At 26.9% G+C, this 23,604-nt stretch overlaps 1 protein-coding gene across 1 annotated transcript; it reads right to left on the bottom strand.

Moving 5' to 3' along the window:
* Positions 1-13,665: 13,665 nt before the first annotated feature.
* On the bottom strand, positions 13,666-14,979 carry LOC107017148 (auxin-responsive protein SAUR50). Its single transcript, XM_015217419.2, has one exon. The coding sequence runs from the start codon at positions 14,882-14,884 to the stop codon at positions 14,435-14,437; it is 450 nt and encodes a 149-aa protein (XP_015072905.1). The 5' UTR covers positions 14,885-14,979; the 3' UTR covers positions 13,666-14,434.
* Positions 14,980-23,604: the final 8,625 nt, after the last annotated feature.

The following is a 23,604-nucleotide window of genomic DNA, read 5'->3' as shown; positions in this document are numbered from 1 at the left end:
TGTCTTTGCAAGAAAGAAACCCAGAGCCACAGGTCAGATTCAGGATGAACGAGCAAGGAAAGGTTCAGGAAGACCAGTCAGAGGCGTTCGTGGCAGTGGGAGCACCGGCCGTGCTTCAGCCAAGGCTCCTAGAAGACAGTGGGTCAAGAGAACCAGTATTCCAGCTGTTGATACGTCTCCAGAAAATTTCTTGCTGAGTATGGAGAGTGTTTGTTCTCAGGGAGTTCTAGGATCCGGCAGTTCGTGTCTCAAGTGGGAGCCGGTAGGGACCGAGGACGAGTCAAGGGCAGTTTCAGCCGTGACTGATGTGTTGAAGCTTCGGGGAGCTTCAACGGGCCTTTCAGTTGACTGATGAGAAGGCCGCTGTAGCAGGAGAGAGTTGAAAAAGATTACTAGACATACAAGTGTTCTAAGTGGATGGCAGTTGAAATTCTTCAAGCCTCCAAGTGGGAGATTGTTGGGCTTTGTGGAGGCTTGTGAGCCGGCCCGACCCATTACTGAAACCCTAGGTTAACTATTTGGTTTTCCTATAAATATGATCCTTGTATTTGTAATTCAATAGTAGCACAAGTGAAATAAAAATCCTCCTGTTACAGTCGTGGAGTAGGGAAACCGAACCACGTTAAATTCTTGTGTGTCCCGTTTGTGTTCCGTTTCTCTTTTCTCTAGATTATTTGTGTGTGTTGTGTGTTTAATTCCCAACAGAAAAATGGGACAATAAAGGATTTGTTTGGTATGAATAACATTTTTCATATTGGAAATAAATCTTTTTAAAACTTACTGCGTCATTTGTGGCGGTTTCAGAAATTTTATTAAATAGTTTAAAATATATATTAAAAAAATATACACATATAATTAGTAAAGGAGATTTAATATTTATTATATATATATACAAAAAAAAATTTTAATTTTTTTTAATCGATGGAGATCTGAATGACTACGTTCTACTCAATTGGTTTTGCCTCGAATTATCTCCTTCAATTCCAATGTCATTTCTTAACTATCTCATTTCATAATATTTTTTTAAATTACGTATGATTTTTCTAATTTTAGTATCGAAATTTCATGATTATTTTATTTGTTTTTCACCAAACACACATTAAGTGTAATTTGGCGGACCTAGTCCAACTGTTTGGAAAGAGCCAAGACATAGACATATACAGAAATTAATAACTCTAGTCACTACGTAATGACAGCTATTTTTCATCAATTTAATGAATAAAATTAACATATGCTAAAACAATACGACATAATATTTAAATCTATTATATAATCTGACTTCAATTTATATCTACGCTCTTCAACTTTTCGTATGCACAAATAGGTATCCAAACTTATATACAATTTAAGTAACATGCATATACGTCCTACATGACATATTACACCTAGTATGTCAGGTAAGACGTATGTGTCTATTCATTCAATTTTATATAGTTTCAACTGTCTACTTATCTATCAAAATTGAAGAATATAAATATCAATTGAAGCTAAATTAGATAACATATTTATGTATTATAATAATTTATTTAATGATATAAATATTTTAATTTCAACAATTTAAAAAGTAAAAGTAGAAAAAAGAATAAAAAAGCAGGTGGGTGACAACAGAAATTATCCCAAAAATTGAAATCAATCAGCACCGTCACAAACAGGTATTTTTTAGACAACATGGTCCGGTTGTTATACGACCAATGAACCCGCTCGAACTTCCAAAATTTAATGTTAGACATACCAACACTAACTTATATAGCTCGATCCCGCTCGGTTCGAGAAAGATTCAAAATTTAATATTTATATAAAAATATAATTTGATATTTTATCTCAATTTTTTCATTATTTTTTTATTTGTAAAGTATTTTTTCTCATATATATTGAATTTCAAAGAGTAAAAAATGCGTCTGAAACAAAGAGTCATACATCTTGTTAAAAGAAAAAAAAAGTTTTAGTTTTTGCAAAAAAAAATTAGACATTAAATTTGTAAAACTTAGCGGTCATTTTGTAGACCGCATTAAAATAAATAATCCATGTATTATAGATGGTATTATTTAGTACTATGTTTAATTGGAAATTGATTCTATGTATAACGAATTCATGGATTAGTTATACCTCCTACATGGTATTATATGGTATATTACTAATACCTTCTATTTGGAGGTATTAGCAATACATGGGATATAATACCATGGGATAAATCTACTAAAGACAAAAATATTCCTCAAAACATTTTAATTATTTTATTTATTTTCTTGATTTTATGTTTTATGATTGTGCTAATTTATTTAAATAAGCTTACAAATTATTTAGAGAGAATAAATTGTAAGGAACAACTTTCTCTAAATAATTTGTAAGCTAGTTTATTTAAATAAATTTACTAGCACAACCATAAAACATAAAATCAAGAAAATAAATAAAATAATTAAAATGTTTGTGCGGTTTTCTAATATTTTGTATTTTGAACAATTTATAAAATTGAATGCATATTAAAATTACAACTTGCAATTTTATGCGAAAATGTAGATGGTTTATTTAATTTTACTATTGTTTACAGTCTTTTCAATTTTAAAAGTTGATAGTTTATCTTTTTTTTAAATTGAAAATTGACATTTGTAAGGACTCAATTTACTAAGATGACAATTATTTATCCTCAAATAATTTAATTAAAAAAAAGGCAAACATGACAATAAAAATGTTCTTTTCGTAGCTAGTTAGAAGGCCATAAAAAAAATATTATCCGACAATTATTTACCTTAACCGAATTGCATAATAATTCAAAGGTATAATTGGAAAGAAATTTTTTTATAAAGTTTAATTCAAACACAAGATGAGATGGGAAACAATAAATCAAACACTTGGTAAAAATAATCCCTGCATTACTAAGTTCAGCATTTCTAATCCCAACATTATTAATTCTTACATTATTAATCTTTATATCAAACGACCCATTATAATATTATTGAAAATAATTTTGAAGAAATTTTTTTTTTAGGATTTTGATATTTTCGTCTCTTTGGCTATGCATTGGGGGGCTATAGTGGATTTTTGGATGTATTTAGGTGCACCATTCTCAGTGACAGTGAGTAGTACTGCACGGAAAGACGTGTGGACACCACCAATTACCTTTTTTATTTTTTCGATTTTTTGTTTGGATTCGATATATATGTTAAAATTTAATGGAAGTTATATTTTCATTGAAGAGGTACACGTAAAGGAATGAAACACTTTCTAATTAATAAAGATGTCTGTTTATCTAAAACAATCGCAAAATATCTGATTAAGAATAAAAACCTTTTTATCACTCCTTCCCAATTCTTGTTGACATGCACCAACAATTTCAACTTCACTCAACAATTGTTTTTCCTCTTGGTTTTATATAAATAAAAAAAATTATTATTCTAAAATTATCTGTAGATAATTTAGATAAATATAATGAAAGTCGGAAATGAAGGTGGAAGTGGAGTGATGAACCGAGGGGCTACGGGACTCGAGAGTGAGTGAAGATAGGTAGGCTAGATGTGGAATGACTTTCATAGAGCTTTTTTTTCCTACTTTAATTCTAAGAAGTTATTTTTTTAAAGAAAAATAATTTAATCAATCAATATCGTCTTCCTCAAAAAATTTTTTTAAATAAAACCGTTCACGTAATTTATCATAATAGTGTAAACAGAAGTCAAAGAAATCCAGCAAATCCGGATTATTACAAGGATAAAAATGCATCAATTTTTAATTTTGGAAATTGGTCAATCATTTTGTATATTTATATGACCTCAGTTAAATAATTAAAAATAAAAAATCTCGAAAATAGCTTCATTGATACGTAAAAAGTCCTAAAAAACGCTCATATTAAAATGTAAAATATGTTATATACCCTGAGTTTAAATTAACTAAAATTTTAACACGATATCAAACATCGAGTAAAAATAAAAAGCGACAAATACTATATTGTAGTTATTTGTGTGTCCCATGAAAAGGACCAGGTTCCTCATAAGCTGTGTTTGATAGCTCTTAAAATCACCCAAACACGCCCATGTCGGTAACCGTCGGTCGAGTAAAAATTAAAACAAGACCATATTATTCCTTATTACAAGGTGAAAATGAAAGGCTAAAATTATTTATTTATATTAAAAAAGCTTAGGTTATATATTATATTCACATAGTGAAAAAAAAAACATTAAAACATCAATTTGTTTGACTTTTATAATGTCGAATATCATGTATATATCATAAAAAAAATTGATAAAATAATAAGTAATTTTTTATTTTAATCCAAATTTTTAAACTCGCAAGCTTAGAATAAAATCATACAAATCATAGTTAAATATGATAATACATAAAAAAAAAATTATTTAGCTATGAAATTTTATTTATCACTGATTCCTTATTTTCTTAAAAGGAGGGTTTACTCAAAGTTATAGGTATAGAATCTCACATCTAAGATTAAAAAAATTAAGAATTGTATTGATGATTAAAATTGTTAAATACATACTATTATTATTATTATAATAATAATAATGTAATGACAAATAATCTAATGTCGTAATATAATGCTAATAAAAATATAATTCTAGTTGTAATCTAATCCTAATCATATAAGTAGTCTAATTTTGACTGTAATTTTACGTCAATGTTATAAACTCGTTAGTCAGCTTTGTTGGATCTATTCCTTTGATATATTTGAATCGTCAACTTCCTTTTTTACCAATACATACTGCAAATACGTTAGTCAACTTTATTAGACTTGTTCCAATAGTAAATTTAAGACACCAATGGACGAGGGGCTATCGCTTTTATACCATAAATATAACTAAATTAGGGTGAAAGCCAGCTCAAAGAATTATTATTAATTAATTAATTAATTTAGCATTATTCACCCATTACTTGCTTTAATTCCCACATGGGAAAAAAAATAATTTAGCTATTTTAGTACTAGACATATCATCTACTTCATTGAAAGCCTTTTGTATTTCCCCACACAATTATGTGTTATTTGTACTATTGTTTCTTTTCTATTGATGCTTTTTTTTTCCAGGTCGATGGTTTATAGGTAATAATCTTTCTGTTTTATAAAGGATCTCTATTTTATAAAGAAAGAAAAAAGATCAAATGTACATTATATTCTTTTTAAATTTCACTGAATTTAGTATTGTCATTACTATTTTATCAAATGATATCATTATTGAGAATTATCATCATGATATGTATAATCTTTTATAGAGACAAATTCACACAAATTTGTTTTTTGAACTACTTATATCGAAAAACATATTATATCATATTAACTTCATAAAACTTATAATTTCCTTTTCGCATTTCAGTATGAAATTCACCTAAGATGTCATGCATACCTCAAATTCAGAATATGTTAACCTAAAAGTTTGTCAAGCTAGCTGATTCGTTTAGTTAATTTTTGTTTGGTCATACCCAATTATTGTTACACTAATTAATTAACATTAGAACCTAAAGAATTGCCTAAGTCATTTATACTTTTTATGTAGTTCAATATAAAGTTAGTATATAGAATTGTCATATTAGAGATAAACTATATGTTAATTCAAATATAATTAAGGCCACTCAATCAACTAAAACAACAAGCTAACAACTCTAATTTGAAAGTGCTATAATTTGTGCACATAAAGCAGTTGACAGTGATTAAAATTGATGATAATAAGGTACAATAATTAATTTTCAATCACCTAATCCTAGTTTTGTTTACAATTTGACAAGTCATATAGTTCTAATCAAATGTTTAATCTCTCGTACCAACCATTTGCCAAGAATATTAACCTCTCCACTAAGCCATCTTTTTGTGTTTTAATCATAATATGAACGACTAATACACAAATTTTATAGTTAAACAATAAATTTTTTTATCAGAGTATATTAGCGATGAATGTTTGATTAGTGAAAATATTTCTCTCAGAACAAGTTTCATAAATCACATTCACGTTCATTGTCTTCTCCTCACCCACAAGGGCGGATTACGCATATGCAAGGTGTGTCATGTGACACTGCTTCGTCAATTTTTTTTTACAGAATAAACATATTAAAAAAAAGGAAAAGAAAACATACTTAAAGATAAAAAGAATTGAAAACAAAAAGCTTCTAGCTCAGGTGGTAAAGGCGTCAGAATAATATATCGTATTTTGCTAGATTATATACAAATACTTATGGAATACTATGTTTTCTGCTTACTTACCATATAATAAAAAATAGTAGCAAACTTAATTATTTTCCAACTAATTAAACACTTTCCTTCGTACCAAACACACCTTATATGTGAAAAAACATCCAATCAAATTTATTGATTAATTTAACTTAATTAATTTGATTGTTGAGCTCATTAATCGAGTTTTATCTAATTAATAATGCCTTGATTGAGTAGAATTATGTATTTGGTCAAATATTGAAAACCACGTACTTACATTGAGACATATATAATCAATCATTAAACTAAATTTCAAAAGAATATTAAATCAAAAAACACTATTACCGATTAAGACAGTTCAATAATAAATTGCTAATATAATCATAGGATATTGTACATTTGATACGACGAAATAGTAAAAAAATACGTATGAAATATCCTAATCCTTTTGCCTAATTATAATATTTGTCTGTCTAATTCGTGATTTCATTTGTTTTAACTCTTAGCTGGCATAAATTTTTTTTAAATTTAATATACATTTATAATATGCATGCATGTAGACTACTTGGTGTACTAAATAACAAGCAAGTTACTATATAATATACTAATGTGATTTTATTTTATTAAAAAAAACAAACAAATTTGGTCAATTTTAGTAGTTTGGAATAAATGCCTATTTTGCCCTTACAAATCTTCAACTTGTGGATAGTTTTAAACTATAACAAAATATTGAAGTGTACCTAATTATTTCATTTTGTAGCTTCGATAAAGGCTTAATATATGACGATTTATCAGAATCAAGGTATGAACAGACAAAAAATTTGACGGAGGATGGACAAATTTGGATACATAAAATATTTAAATGTTAATGTAATATAATTAATCAAGATTAATAATAATAGTGTAGACGCTGACTTCAATATCAAATTAATCCACTCAATATAATATACCTAATCTCAATTCTTAATAATTTTCCTATGAAAATAAAACAGGTATACCAAAAACAATTTATTATTAATAATTTATTTCTAATAATAGAAAAATTAGCCTCCTCAAACTTATAGATGACTCTTGATAAAAATGATTACAAATAGTGAAGCTGACTACCTTTTTGCCAAAAAATAATTTTCCACTATGGTTGAAAAAATATAATCTTTGCTTTGTTGATACGAAAGAATAGAATATATATATATATATATATTATATATTATGGACACACAAACCATATATTAAAGGGAAAAAAAAAGAAGAAGAAATTAAAAGTTGTCATATTAGTAGATAAGAAGAATATTGGAACCAAAATTATGCTCTTTAGGGACCACAAAACATAATACATAGACAGCTTTAATCCACCACCTCAAATAACCCATACTAATAAAAATGCCAACTATAATTTTTTTTTTTGTGATAAATGTAAATTTATTTTATACTTTTAAGTTTTATACATCATAAATGAAACAACTTGTTATCGAGTCAGAGATTATATATTTTGTAATCTTAAAAATAAAATATATTTATTATCTGTTGTAATAGATAATGATAATACCTATTTACAAAATAGTGGATATTATTGAATCTTTTCATTTTATTGGGTTCATAGCTTTCTTTTTGTTCTTATGATATTGGACTATGCATATAATAAGCATTTTAAATCCTTTTCTAGTGAATACTTACAAAATTATTATAGTAATAAATTGTTTCTAAATGTTTGATTATTCATGCGCTAGGTTTAATTTATTGTACTGTGTCTATATTTGATTGGTAATGCAGTTTATTGAAAAACAATCTAAATATAACGTATTTTCTATAGGTAATGGATCAAAAATATAGATTCGAGAAACTTTCGCATATAGTCATTCAAAGATGGCTTAATTATGCTCCATAGATATAGTTTGCTAAGTACGATTTGTAATTATATGTTGTAAAGAGGAGAATGAGGAGCGATATTGGGAGAGGGAGGATAGAGGCGAGCAAGACAGGGTAGAGAATGGGAGAGGTAAATTGTATATGTATATCGGTTGTATAATTGTATATTATACATATGTATTTGTATATTCTGACAAGAGAGAATGGGAGCGGAAGGAGAGAGGCGAGCAAGATTGGGAGAGAGAGGAGAGAGGCGAACGAGAGAGGACAATAATTTGTATAATTCGCAGGTACGTTTGTATAATGCGCGTGTTTTTGTATAATTGAGTAATATAAAGACTGAAATTATACAAATATAATAAAACTCGAAATATCGAGTTGATACAAACATAAAAATAGGAACTTTAAACAATTATACAAAATATACTATACAAGTTACATTATATAAATTATATTATACAAAATCCAAAAACTACACGTTTATACAAACTTTAAAAAATTACACAACAAAAAAATTAAAAGTATATGATGAACAAAACTGAAAAACAAAAGGAAATTATGGTCATATACAAATACAAACCATCGTATACAAATATAAATCAAACAAAAAACTGCTAGTCACGAGTGATTATTATGACGAACTATAACTATGACGAGCAATTAAGTAGTATAAATTCACTTAAACCGTGTAATTTTCATATTTTAATTGATTGAATATTAAATTTTATCCTTGGTGAATTTATACTGGTTCAGTTTCTATATTTTAACTCGATTATTTTATGCGTAAACCATATACTAATAGTGTTTTTCATAGGATTCGATTTGCCTTTTGGTACTTTTATTTTTGGTGGTTAATTAATTTTCTTCTCTAACTTTCCCTGTTTAATCATAATCTAAGACAATCATTTGTCATATCTCTTGTTGCTTCTTTGTCTTGTTTCTCACTATTTTGTTGCCACGTGTCCTAATTAAATTTCTAATTAGTTAATATAACCACTGACCAAGAGTGATTAAGACAACAAAGTTAGAAAGTCATGATTATATAGTTAGAATTTTATTAATAACTTTCTAAAAATAATAAAGAAATCATTCCTCGTTATGGTAATTATAGTTTCTTTGATAATTAAACTGTGAATTTAAGTCAAAACTATAAAATTTTGTCGAATTCATAAGCAAAGAGCCAAACGTGGATTCAATAATCACTAATCGCATTTATAATCAGGCTCGGAAAAAAAATATAAATAAAATAGTTTACATTGTATACGTCCATTTTTTCATCATTCAAAGTCAGATGTTATCAACCTGAGCTGTGGCATATGGTATAGTGTTGAAATTATTTCATTCTTAATCAGAAATCTCGAGTTCTTGCCCTTTATATGAAAAATTTATCATTCCAAACGAATCTTGTAATGCACAATTCGAATTTAATTAAAATTCCAAAATAAGCATATAACATCACATGAAAAATAATTTAGAAAAGGTCAAATGCTTACGATTGGATATATTTGGTGATTTATTATTAAGCTATTTTTCTCTTTTTATGGATTGCACAAAGTAGGTCAAAGTTACTAATTTCCTTTGTTTCAAAAAAATTGTCAATCTTCGAAAAAAATTCATCTAAAAAATTAAAGATAAAAATTCAAGAAAAATATATGTATTCTTGTACTCTATCATTTTAATAACATCATGTTGTATTTACAATTTTTTAACATATACAATTTTTAAAAAAAATAATACTTATTTTAAAACGAACAGACTATAAAAAACTATACTCCTTAATTTTCTCCATTTGAAACTGACACAAATCGAATCTGATGTAACGTTGTAAAACTAGGCCTTTTGGGCTTTTTCAGATTAGTATACTTTGCATCATTCTCAAGGAAAGATGATTCCATTTTGACATACTAATTAAATAGACTAAACACTTTTAATTAAAATTAAATTATAATAGTCTAATTAATTAATCTCATTTTTATGAGCCGTGATTGCTTTAAGTATATAATATGTATAGATTAAAAGTTTAAAACAATTTTGAGAGACCCTACATTATATCAATATCTCTTTAGATTTTTCAATCATTCAGGAGTCTGTCTATACTGACATCCAATCTGGATTCGAACATACATTACATTATTTCTCCGGAAAAAAATAAAATTTTTAGGGATACCTCCTATATGCTTTTTGAATGGCTTTAATTGAGTAGTAGAATGGTGCCAAATACAAGTAGGTTAAGAGGACCACAGAATTGCAGAAAATCATCATTAAATTGATTTGTGGAAATTCTCTTTATGTTTTAGATTTCGTTTTATTGCTTTTTCTGAGTTTTGGCAGACCAAAAAAAGAAACATAATTCCAAAAATATTGGCAGCCTTTTATTATTATGTTGATAGATACATTAATAGATAATAAATTAATCTAAACTATATTATATATACATAATATGTGTAGCCTCTTTTGTTGGTATATAGATGGACACACATATATATTAGGCCCATTAACTATTTGTAAGTGGTTCACATGTGCTACATTCTTTTGACCATACAATCACGTGTGCTTACCTTCCACTTTTAAAACAATATTTTTGCCTCGATCGACATAAGTTATGTAGGAATTAGTTTAGGAAAATATAAAAAATCTCGTTTGCCTTCCTCACATCTCGCTAGCCATTCTCTTACGTGTTTGGTATCCCTAATGCATATATATAGTGTATTTCTAGTATTGATTCAGATCTATCTGGGATACATGACTATCTACCTCGTTTTTTCCCTATTTAAGCGTATATGGTAGCAAAAACAATATATTCCTCAATATATGATAGGGAACGCTTAATTAGTAGTAATGTGTAATTATTTGAATGTATAGGTAGAATAAGTATACATGGTATGAATGTATGTCTGATAAGGTAGTTTGTCCATGAAGTTATGCGACATAATTTATTATGCTTTTTACAACATGATTTTGTGTATATTATGTTGCGAAATTATAAACTTATGCACTATCGAACCTATTCTTGATATGTCATGGATTTTGATAAAGCCCAAAGGAAATAAAAGGGCCTAAAAATGAAGGATAAGCCTTTAAACTATGGTATAATATGTATACATGGGCTTTTTGTGTGTGGCTATTTTAGTAAGTTTGATCATTAACATAAAATAGACTAGCCATATCTTTGTAAATTTGTAATTGTATATGTATTACTCCATTCTAGAGGCAACAATGGCACCTCATAGACACTTTTTTTACATTACTATCCAAACCATATCCAATTATCAACTCGACAAACTCCAGACAAGAGTATTTTCCTCGTTGCTCCGCTACAAAAGATTGGTCGATGTTGGTAAAAAAAATTTCACGACATTGAGTGCTACGTAATGCTCTTTTTATCCTCCGCGTTTCGGTTATTATATTGTGCATTTGCTTCGTAAATAACTTGTTTCATATCGTCTATTTTCAGTCTCACAACTCTACATGTAAACATACAAGTTGTTAATGTCTTTATGGGTCAGGCCCATGAAACTGATAATGCCCATATAAGTCCATATCTTTCTGGGTCAGGCCCATTCAGCTGTTAAGGCCCATGTATGATTATGTCTATGGGTCTGACCCATTTAGCTGTTAAGGCCCATGTTTTTTTTTGGCTGGACTATTAAATTAATTAGGGCGAACAACTTTTTTACGGGGCATAATATTTCACTAGTTATGTTCCGTGCCTTGAAAAAAGGGCAACTTTCACATATAGTAATTTTTTTTTTATATTTGTATACTATAGCAAAGTTTGCATAATTGCGCTCCATAGCAAACATAGAAACTGTATAATTCGCTATACATATAAAGTTGAAGCAAATTGTATAAAACAAGAAAGAGAAAGACACTTGGACAGAGAACTGTATAAAAATGAATTGTATTATTATAAGTGTATAGAATGATTATATACAATTTGAATTTGTATAAAATGAGAAAGAGAGAAAGACAAAAAAGACTTGACAAGGAATATACAATTGAATCGAATTGTATAAAACGAGAAAGAGAGAAATTAGATACAATTTGAAAATTGTATAAAGCGAGAAAGAGAGAAAGGCAAAAGAAACTGGGCAGGGGAGTATTTTTATTGTATAATTATAAGTGTATAGGACGAAAATATATGTACTTGCATGTGTATATACAATTTTCTCACGCTTTATACAAACAGAAACCTAATTTATACATTTCGCTTCTGTTTGTATAAGTGAGAAAGGCGAAGGTGGCGAACGAGATCAGGGAGAGTGGCGAGCGAGATTTGAAGAGAGGAACAAAAATATATGTATTTATACAATTTTCTCTGCTTCATACAATAAAAAATAATTTTTATACACTTGTATTTCAATAAAAAATGAGGAAGCGAGAGAGAGATTGGAGGAGAGTGGCGAGCGAGATATTTGGGAGAGAGGCGCATGACAATTTTTTGCAAACGTTTGCTATGGAGCACAATTAAATCAAACCTGGCTACTCCGTTTATTTTAAATTATTAGTTTGCTATTATATACAATTTTCCCTTGAAAAAACTCATATCATTGCTAGACATAAGTTCGATTATTAGAAAGTAGAAATTTAAGACCAGCCCATTCGAAAATCAAATTGTGCATGTATTTTGATTAAGTATTATGGAGAAGTTAAACTAGAAGAACAAGTCATAAGGATAAATTAGTTTAAAGTCAAAAGTCCCAAATATTAGCTGTATCTTATTTGGCATCTTCATATTTTTTTTTGAAAAGAATATTAGAAATTATTCCAAAATTAACATCATCATTAACTTCCAATCACTAGCTTTCCTTTAAGACCTAATATTTATATATATATATATATATATATAAATGTTCTTTTCTTTTTCTTTCCATTGATTCTTCCTATTTGCCAGTATGTCAGTCAAGCCCAATAACCAATAATGGTATCATCAAAAGTTATAATCAAATGAATTATGATATCTTTCATTCTTAAATTTAAAATCTCGAGCTCGAGTCCTTATAAATATCAAAAAATTCAATCAACTTATAACTAGCAAGAATTTTCCACTTCAATTAACCTAAATAAGGTCATGACCTTATACGACGTGGATTCATATAAATTGAGGTCTAAAATAAATATCATCGATATCGCTTTATAAGCAAAAATAAAAACACTACAATAATGACAAAATAAAGAATAAGTGCTTTTTCATTTTGCTAGGTTCAAATACTTAAAAGATGTTACATGTTATCATTCTTCAAAAAAAATGGTTTCAATAACATGACACAAATTTTTCGTCATAAAACTCAATAACTATAACGAGCTATAAATTCGACCACAATATAATTATACTCATGCAAAGCAAGTAAGCACTATTGCATGCTATTCAATGTAGAATTTCGTTAGAGTTTCATGTGAATTGACAAAACATAGGAATAGGTCAAACAAAAAACATCATTTATACAAATAATATAGTACGTGGTACGTGAGAGAGTACTGTAGTTTTTCACATGGGGATGTTATCATTATAACTCCCACAACGACCTGCACGTTACGCCTCAATTATTTCACACTATATATAAATCAAACTCGTATCAATTTATTTGTCTTAATTTAAAATAATATATCTAATTTTAATTTGATGCACAAATTAAAAAACAAAATAAAACGCGAAATTTCGAATAAATTTTCTCTACAATTTTTTGATTCATCAAATCAACAATAATCATGTTACATAAAAATAAAAATTTACAATAAGCTAATAGCGATAATCCATTAATTAATAGGAGTAATCACACTACTTATTAATTTGTCTCTTGTGTTGTTGAATTTCACTCCGAGTCCAACCCGGGACGACTCAGTGGTAAAAAACGACCCGCCCACCGTTTTGCCATCTCCAATCACATTCTCCGGAGTATACTTTTGACTCGTAACTCAATTATTTCATCTCGATTCATTTTTAAAAAGAATATATATAGAAAAGGATTAAATATTGTTTAATTAATCGTGTAAATAATTCTTATACTATTAGTATAAATTTCCTTGCCACAATATGTTAATTGTTTTATCTCTCATGTTACTGATTCCACAAGACACAAACAATTATTTACATTTATCAGATAACTGTAAATAACTGTTCATGAAAAGCGAAGTAATAACTTGAAAAATAAAACAAGTTAACTATTATAACAAGTTAAAATTACACTAATAATGTAACAATTTAGTACACGATGAATAAACCTTTAAACTTACCAGTAAATTTTATTTCCGATAAGCAAAAGAATAATTCCCTCAATTAGTAAAACTAACTCGGACGAGTCGAACCCGGGTCAAAATCATCACCGATCTTCTTATTTTTTTTTTATTCTTCTCAATTCTCGTATAACGAAATTTCGATCAATTTCTTTTTAATTGACTCTCGAAATTTCATCTGTGGTATGAATATTACCAAATGGATTTATCGGAGATTCCATTCAATAGAGGTCTTGAATCAGCCCAGAAATCGAGGTTACTCCGAATACCAACATGACAATATCTCTGAAAATCTTCGAAATTGATGAAACATCCAACGTTGTTTTTATCAGATTCGTATCGAGCTAGGTAACATAATATTTCCTCGAATAATAATTCATCGCAGGGTATATATAACGGACCAGAATTCGAAAAACCAAACTCCTCCTCAACATGCGCTAGTAATTTTTTGAATAATGGATGGTTTAAATAAGTTGTTCGTACGACGAATCTTTTAGAATGAGCACCGACATTTACAGCTACGTGACCAGAAGGTACATCTGAGGGTACGCGACAACGAGCAGTTATCGCGGCCTTCTTCCTCCATCGCCGTAGCATTTGACGGAGACGAACAATGTATCGGATTTTACTGCACGCAGACATTTTTTTCTCGAGAAAATCTGATCTTTTTGTTGTCGTTTTGAGGGTAATTGATGGTCGTTTTGTTGATGTTTTTCAGAAGGAAGAAAATTAGTAAAGGTTTTATTTTCCAGGATTTTCAGATTGGGGATGGCGGGGTTTATATAAAAGTTTGATTTAATTAATAGCCCTTGATTGTTGATTAATTTACGAGATTTGCCATTATTCCTAATTTAGGGAATTTTACGAGTTTTGCCACTAAATTTTTGTAATTTGCAATTTTGGCATGGAAAGTTTTTTGGGTTGCTCGATTTCGGCGTTGAAGTTTCTCTATAAGGCAATTTTGACATTTATTTATTTTTTTCTTTTTAAATTGTTTTATATTTTGAAAGTATATTTACAAACTTGCTCATAACATACCTTATATTGATCTTTTATCTTTTAAAATAGTTGCAATTTTGTTAGCTAAATGGAAATTGACATATATAATACGTTTAATGTGGATTTTTCACGGTTTTATTGTGTTAATTAAAAATAAAATGTGATTTCCGACTTATAGATGGACATGTCCTTCATGGATTTAGGAAACTTGTGACATTTTTTAATTAAATTATTGTGATCAACGAAAAAAAGAAAGAAATGACTAAAAATAACTAAAACCTCGATAAAACAAAATATATATATATATATATATATATATATATATATATATGTATGTATGTATGTATGTATGTGTATAAGCAAATCATAACACCTACTCATTAATTGATCAAGTGCATGTTTGCACTAACAAATAAAGAATTTTGTGGTAATTATACGATCATATTAATAAGATATGAATATTTATAAATATATTTCTAAATAAATGTCATTAGAAAATTTTGCAACTCTAGATATAATGTAATTAATTTAATTATCGCTAAATATTTTCAGATTAATAAATATTATCTTAAATATCTCTTTTGTTTTAATATTATTGGTTTTTAAATAGAACTTTTCTAAACAATATATACGAGGAAGATGTCAAGGTGACGTCCCTGGAATTTTATAAAGTAGCAAAAACTAATGTCAGAGCCAAAGTCAATTACTATAATTTCTTTAAAAACAGAAAAAGAACAATTATAATTTTTTTTGGAAAACAAAATTAGAAGCTCTCAACTAGTTAATATTACGTGGTCACCCAAGATAAGAGAATTGTTTTAAAATATTATTTATATTTTATTTAGTATTAAAATATCACTCAACTATTACTATTTTCTTTCAAATATACTTTACACTTTAAATCATTACTTTCTCCTATTTAACTAAAATAATGATCATATTATTTTTACTTTATTTTTAATCTATTAAAAATAATTTTTCATACTTAAATCTTTTATCAAAATCAAACTTTTTGTTTTTATTTTATTTTATGAAGAATACATTTTTAAAATGTACTATAATTTTATTAATTTTGAATACTTATAAACACATACATTTAAAAAAATATTTATATACAAATCACTCATTAACGCTAATTTACATCAATTAATCATAAATTGTATAACAAATCAATAATATCAAAAGTCAGTTAACTATTACAATAATATTAATTGTATATTTTGCAATTCATGCTTCCGATATTTATTTATTTATTTTTGAAAAAAAAGAAAAAAGTGAATAATATTATATTTTTTATCCATTAGAAATACTAAATACCTCAAAAGTCTCCTTAAATTCTAGTTGATATGCCCTGTCATTAAATAATCATTTAAAAAAAATAATAAACCTATTTAATTCATCAAACTTATGTCTCTACATAATAAATATATAAATTATTACCTGATAATTTTAAAATTTCTGACTAAATTATTTGAAAATTTTTAAACAATTGTATTTAGATAAATTTGTAAGATTTACAAAAAAATTGGTAAGAAAAAGAAAACTATTATTTAACTTCTTTTAATATTATTTTTATTTTTATTCTTTTATTTTATATTATATTATATTATAACTTTCCATACAATTAAACATCAATAAATAAGCTAATAATTAATTGAATTTACTAATTTAATTTGATAGTATACATATTGTATGAGATTAATATACTGATAAATAAAGATCAAAATTTTATTTTTTATAAATATTATTCACTTACTATTTTCTTTTTTTAAAAAAGATATTATAAGTATATATGGATTTCAAAGCACCCAAATAATTATTTTTTTAAATAATTAATCGATCTTTAATATAATTGATTTATTATACAATTTATGATTAATTGAAGTAAATTAGCGTTAATGAGTGATTTGTATATCCATGTTTTTTGAATGTATGTGTTTATTAGTATTTAAAATTGATGAGATTATATTACGTTTTAAAAACGCATTATGCATAACATAAAAAAAATAAAAAGTTTAATTATGATAAAAGATTTTAAGTATGAAAATTTATTCTTAATAAATCAATTAAAAAAATTAAAAACAGTATGATCATTATTTCAGTTAAATGAGTTTAATGAATTAAATTAGTCTACTATTAAAAAAAAGATTTTAATGACATGTCATGCCAACTAGGAGAGAGTGATGCTTTTGAATTGTCAGTATATTTGTGGAAAATAATAATAATTAGGTAATATTTTGGTTCTAAATAAAACATAAATGATATTTTAAAGACAATTTCCTTAACCTGGGTGACCATTTGAGAAATTAACTCAAATATACGTAATCTAATGAAACATATATATCGCTGAGCTTTCCAAGAAAATAAAATGCATATTAATTAACCACTTATCGACACCTAACTAAATAAAGAAAAATTAAGCACATACGAATACTCTATGTTTTGTTTTCTTTTAATTTTTTTTTAACAATATGGAGATAGGATTTTACTTTGAAATAAGTGTTCTTTTTATGGACTTAATTTGTTTGTGTCTGAATTATTTGATCTGGAAACTACTGATAAGTACATAACGTTAAAATAATTTGTAAATTGATAGTTACATATTTGAATAAATAGATTAAGATTGATGATAAACATATGATATATTTGAAAAAAAATATTGATGATGAATTTGACCTTTAGAAATATTTACGAAAATCGTAAGAATGATGTAAATTGAATAGTGAAGAAGTTAGACGTTTATATTTTTAAAAAAATAGAATTATTAAAGATTCAAAATTATGAATTTAATAGTTATGGAGTTTGTTAAGTACAGTCACAATAATTTAGAAAAGTTATTCACGAGCTTGATATATTTCTAAATATTACTTATTTCCATATTTAACGTATAGTTCAACTCGAAAATAGTGAATGAACTGATTAATCAATATATAAATCATGCGAACAAGTTAAAAGTTCCTTGATGAAATTTAAAATTTTAATCATATCATATATTAAACAAGTAAAAACTTATCATTATCAGATGTTTATATCAAATTATATTATCTAATATTGATTTAGTATAAACATTAAACAGTTTATGCTTTACCTTCATGCACTTCTCGTACAATTTTTCTATGTTTGGACCAATTCAATAATTAAGTTCAATAAAAGACTGCCCTACCAACTTATAACTATTAGTTCAAAACAAAAGACAGTACAAATTACAAAAAAAATAAAAAATGAGTAATTTCACTAATTAATTAATTAAGTTTTGGTTTTCTCCTAATTCGAAGCCGCTAGTTGACATTTCCAGAATCAACAAAACATAAATTTTTTTTATAATATTATAATTAGTAATATGGTTGTTGGTAGAATCTTTTGGTACAGTACTGAACTAATTTAAATATCTTTCCGTAAAAACAGCTATTACAAAATAAAAATTGCACTACCAATATCAACAACTATTTTTTAAATATTTTTAAAGAAATTGAAATTAATATTATTATTTAATTAAGATTAATTTGGTAATTAGCGGGTTGATTTAAAATCCTAATTAAGGGAACTAAAAGACAGTAGAGAACAGGCATAGTGGAGTTCGTGTGTTTTCCAAATGTTTTTTTTTTTAAAACGTACGCACGAATTGTCGACCTCTCACATGTCACGTCCTCATAATTATAACAACAACAAAAAAATTGTTTTTTATTTTTATTATATTTTCAAAATTTAAGAAAATAATACTAGTCTGATTTTGTGATTGCCTAAAAAAATTATATGTGCTATAGAGGATTTTTTTTCTCGGAAAATGTTACAGAGCAAGCTATATATATCGGGTATCTAAATTTCAAGTTTGAAGTTTGAAAATAACTCACAATTAAGAGATTATCAAAATTGAACATCTGGAAGTGAAAAATAACATTGTGGCACTAACTGTTATCTCATGTATTCAGATAGCAAATCAGAAACAATAAATATGAAAAGAAAAGAACAATTTGAGTCCACATAACTCCCTATATGACTTTAAGAAATTTAATCCCCTCAAGTAATCAAGTTGTAGATTAATTTCTTTCAAGATAAAAATGATTAATCATTAAAGAAGTAGAGATACTTCAAATTTCGATAATTTCAACGAACTCAAAAGATAATAATGAGATCACACACATGCAAAATCAATTTTATTTGTAAGAAATGTATGTAGAAGAATTGAAGAATTCCATGATGAAATGGTATGAAAAGATGTTAATTATAGCTTATTGAAAATATCACAATTCATTGGGAAAGAAACAACCCTTTTGAAATATCACAATCCATTTGGAAAAGATGCGACTTTTCGAATAGTCACAACTTTTTATAAAAGACATAATATTTCGTAAAGATCACAACCTTTCAGAATAGTCATAACCCTTCATTTCGTATTACCATCTTTAAAACTCACACCAACACTAGAAACAAGAGTATTATGTCTGTCTACTTTGATATCGTTAAAAGAGTGTACATTAATTGGTATTAACTCAACTAAAAGTAGTTCATATTAACAAAAAAATACCATATTGTATAAGAAGACAACAATTTATTCACGCAATCAATACACAACATTTTAACAAATTTATTTGCACTTTATCTTCTTACTCCAACATGTAAATCATGAAGTATATACTATATTTTTAGTTGATACAAATTTTAGAGTTTATGTACATATTTAAAATTTATATTCACAATTTATTTGACAAATAATTTACATATATGTATTTGCTTGTTGGACAATGGACATATATATTACACAACATGTTCATGTTCTACTTCAAATATCATAATTTTTACTTTATTATTGAATATAAATTAAAAGAAAATTGAGTATTTTTACATCTCTAAAAATGTATAATATAAATATTTTTGGAAGTTCTCCATATCTGACCATTACCCATGTGCAAGGATGGCCCATTTTCCCTTTGTTAATTTCCTTAACAATTTTAACCTAACTTCCAAAATATGTTTCTCCTAATCTATTATTAATATCATAGCCCATCTTTTCAAATTCTAAATATATATTGTTTAGCTCAAATATGATTGGTTCCCTCACTCTCTTTTCCAATTTTATTTTTAATTTACGTAGTCAAATTTCTCTATAATGATCACTATTTAATTACAATAATATTTCTTTATAATTATTTATGAGCTGAAATGTCTACAATCATGTATCAAGAGTATACTCACAATCCTTGCATAATATATGAACGTTATATTTGATGCAATAACACAAACTCTAATACCATGTAAAATTAGGTTTTGCGACTATTTCATGTTCACAAGCTAGCTCAAATACTTGAGAATTGTTCAGGCCTTACTAGGAGTCTACAAATCTCATCTCGATCGATATAGATCATTTTATTTATTTTTAGTAGTTATAGCGTTTATCTACGACAACAAAAAAATATCTGGATAAACAATATCGTAACATAGAGGTTTGATCATATTTTTGATCCTTTGAACACAAATACCTTAACACATGGTATGTATTTTAAGCATCCAAAAGTTGAAATTAATAATGCAAGAGTCTTTTGCTTAACTTTATAAGTAATGAATTTTTGTCATAGATTTTTTGGATATCTCAAATTAATTGGGACAAAATTGTAATAATAAAAAGTATCAAGAAGGGCTAGTAGGAAACAAATTATGGTCCCGCATGCTTTATAAAAGTACAAATTCATCCCCCCAAAAAGTCTTTAACTGCATAAATGCCCCCACTTGCTCTATATTTTATTTTATTTAAAGTATCACTTTTCATTTATCCAACAATTTTATTTTAATTATTCATTTATTTATACAACAATGTTCAATGTTTTGTGCAAATATACCTCCAAACTAACAACATTAATATTTTCTAAATTTAAATTATATTTCCCCCTCAACATGCACATATTCATTTATAGATTAATCAATCTTTTCCAATAAATCAAATTGTGACTAAATTTTTTTTTGAATAAGTTTTTGTTTGAGACATAAATACTACACTTTTATGAATTATTGAGGGGTGTAGGCAAATAATTAAAATGGATTTGGGAATATATGTTAAGATTTTGAAGGGTAATGCCAATTTGTGTGTAAATTTTATTAAAGTGCATGAATATTGATTCAATTTTCTCTTTATTAGATTACACTTTTTGTATTTTTATTTTTGTAGATAATATTCTTCTTGATAAGATTGCGACCAAAAACTACATATAATTTTAATAAGTTGCTAATTAAAGCTAGGGATTACCATATACAGAATTACCCAATCACTTTTTTCATATCTAAGCTTGACTATCATAATATCATATCAACCTTTAGAAGCTTGATATATCGAATTATTTAAATTAAACTTTAAAAATATCTAACAAAATATCAAAGGACCACCCTGCTAAGATATGTGTCGACAAATTCAATCAGCGATCTCTAATAGCTAACATGTTAAAAGTTGATAAATAATAACATATATTTCTATTCTATACATAATTGCTAAATTATTGTACTAAAATCTAATCTATCTAATCGTATTTAAATGTTCAAACCTGTTGATTAAAATCAAAATTTTAAATTCTACTTGTAATATTTAAATGTTGCTTGCCTAGACCCTAGTAGAACAAAAAAGTGAAATATAAGTGGGATTCAAATAAAGAAATTAAAAATAACGTGGGATCCAAATAAAAAGCTATTAATTGCTGGATATATAAAATAATAAAAATAATAATCCAGATTGATGACATGGCAACAAAGAGCCCACTTTTCAAGAATACCGTTATCTCACGTAAGCTCCAATAGCTGACATGGCACCCTTCTTGGAACTCATCAACCTCCCATTTGCTCTGTTGAAAGATGGGGCCCGTCTTCTCGAATCAAAATTTTCATTAACGAGCGTCAAAATAAATTTTCGAGTTATATTACAATGATTTGCTACGTAATATACATGTCCACATAAATCTCATATACAATATACTTTTTTGATAATTAAGTTTCAGATGAACCTCTTCCGTCACAGTAACTCCGCTTTCGGTTCAATGGGTCAATAGAATTCTTTTTTGGATATAATATTAGTCCAAGAAGTTATTTTTTGTCAGAAAATTATTTTTGGTTTCGAGTTAGAACGTCTAGGTACGTAGAAGCTTAGTTGTATAGTGAGCAGTAATCACGGGCCTCTTGTGGACCCACATGGGCCCATATTCAACGTTGTTTTACGGCCCAGTTGTATTTTAAAAAAAAATAAAATTACAGTGAAAAGAAAAAGTAAAAAACCGTGGGCGTAATGTTGACTAGATTAGCCGTATTTTACGGTTCCGTGATCTAATTACGGTTAATCGTACTCGATCCGTTTATTTTTAATTGTCATTTATAAATATTTTAAGAAATAACTACTATTTTCGTCTCATTTTATGACATGACATTACATAAAGAAAGAAGACTTTCGAATCATCTGACTTAGAACCATTTTAAAATATTTGAGTGGTTGACTGTCATTTCGTTAAGGGTGAAGGAAAATTTATAAGTTAAATTATTTCTAATTATAATAAGATTAAAAATAAAAAGGATGTCACATAGGACACTAGGAGTAATAATTTGTCACAATATTCTTATTAATTGATGTACAAATAAAAAAAAAAGTCTAATATCGCAAGAACATAGAGAGTGGTTAGGAACTTAAAACAAAATAATTTTATACGACGTTATTTAACTTTATTTGAAAATTTCTTGTTTTAGAAAATCGTTCAATTTTACTCGAAAAATATTATGTATTATATTTAGATTCTTTTTGCTAGGAACTTTGTTTTTTTCGTTGGCAGTATAGCAAATTGGAAGTAGAAGGGAATTATACTCTTGTTGTGACCATTTTGAGTCTTTTTTACTCTCTATTAAATTAATAAGTTGGAGAAATAAAATATGTATCGGATAAGATTTAGTTGTATTTATACAGATTTTTTTTGTGGGTGAAATTATGGACTTTGAACTGTCAATAGTGCGTGTGCATGCCTTTTTAATGTTGTTTTTTTCCCTATTTTGTTTTGGTGTTTGTCTTAAAAATCGCAGCCCGTAAAAGGATTTGGTAAGTTAAGAGAATTTGGATACAAACGACAAATTTCAGATAAAATAACAATAATAATATATTCAGTATAATTATATTATATATGTATAAAATATATGTAGACTCTACACATTTCATTTCAACAATAAAGATTACTTATTAACGATTGATCCTCGATTCAAGAGATAAAGTAAAAATAATTTAGATAATAAATTAAAAATTAAACAACATTAAAGTATAAATTGCATGGATACTTTTGAGTGGTAGAGAGGTGACATGTGTATATTTTTAACTTTAAACTCATTAACAAATGTTTTATGTTGGTTGT

The sequence above is a fragment of the Solanum pennellii genome, chromosome 4 (assembly GCF_001406875.1).
Source record: "Solanum pennellii chromosome 4, SPENNV200".
Lineage (NCBI taxonomy): Eukaryota > Viridiplantae > Streptophyta > Magnoliopsida > Solanales > Solanaceae > Solanum > Solanum pennellii.
The sequence above is the reverse complement of the archived record's forward strand: the minus strand, read 5'-3'. Positions and strand labels throughout refer to the sequence as shown.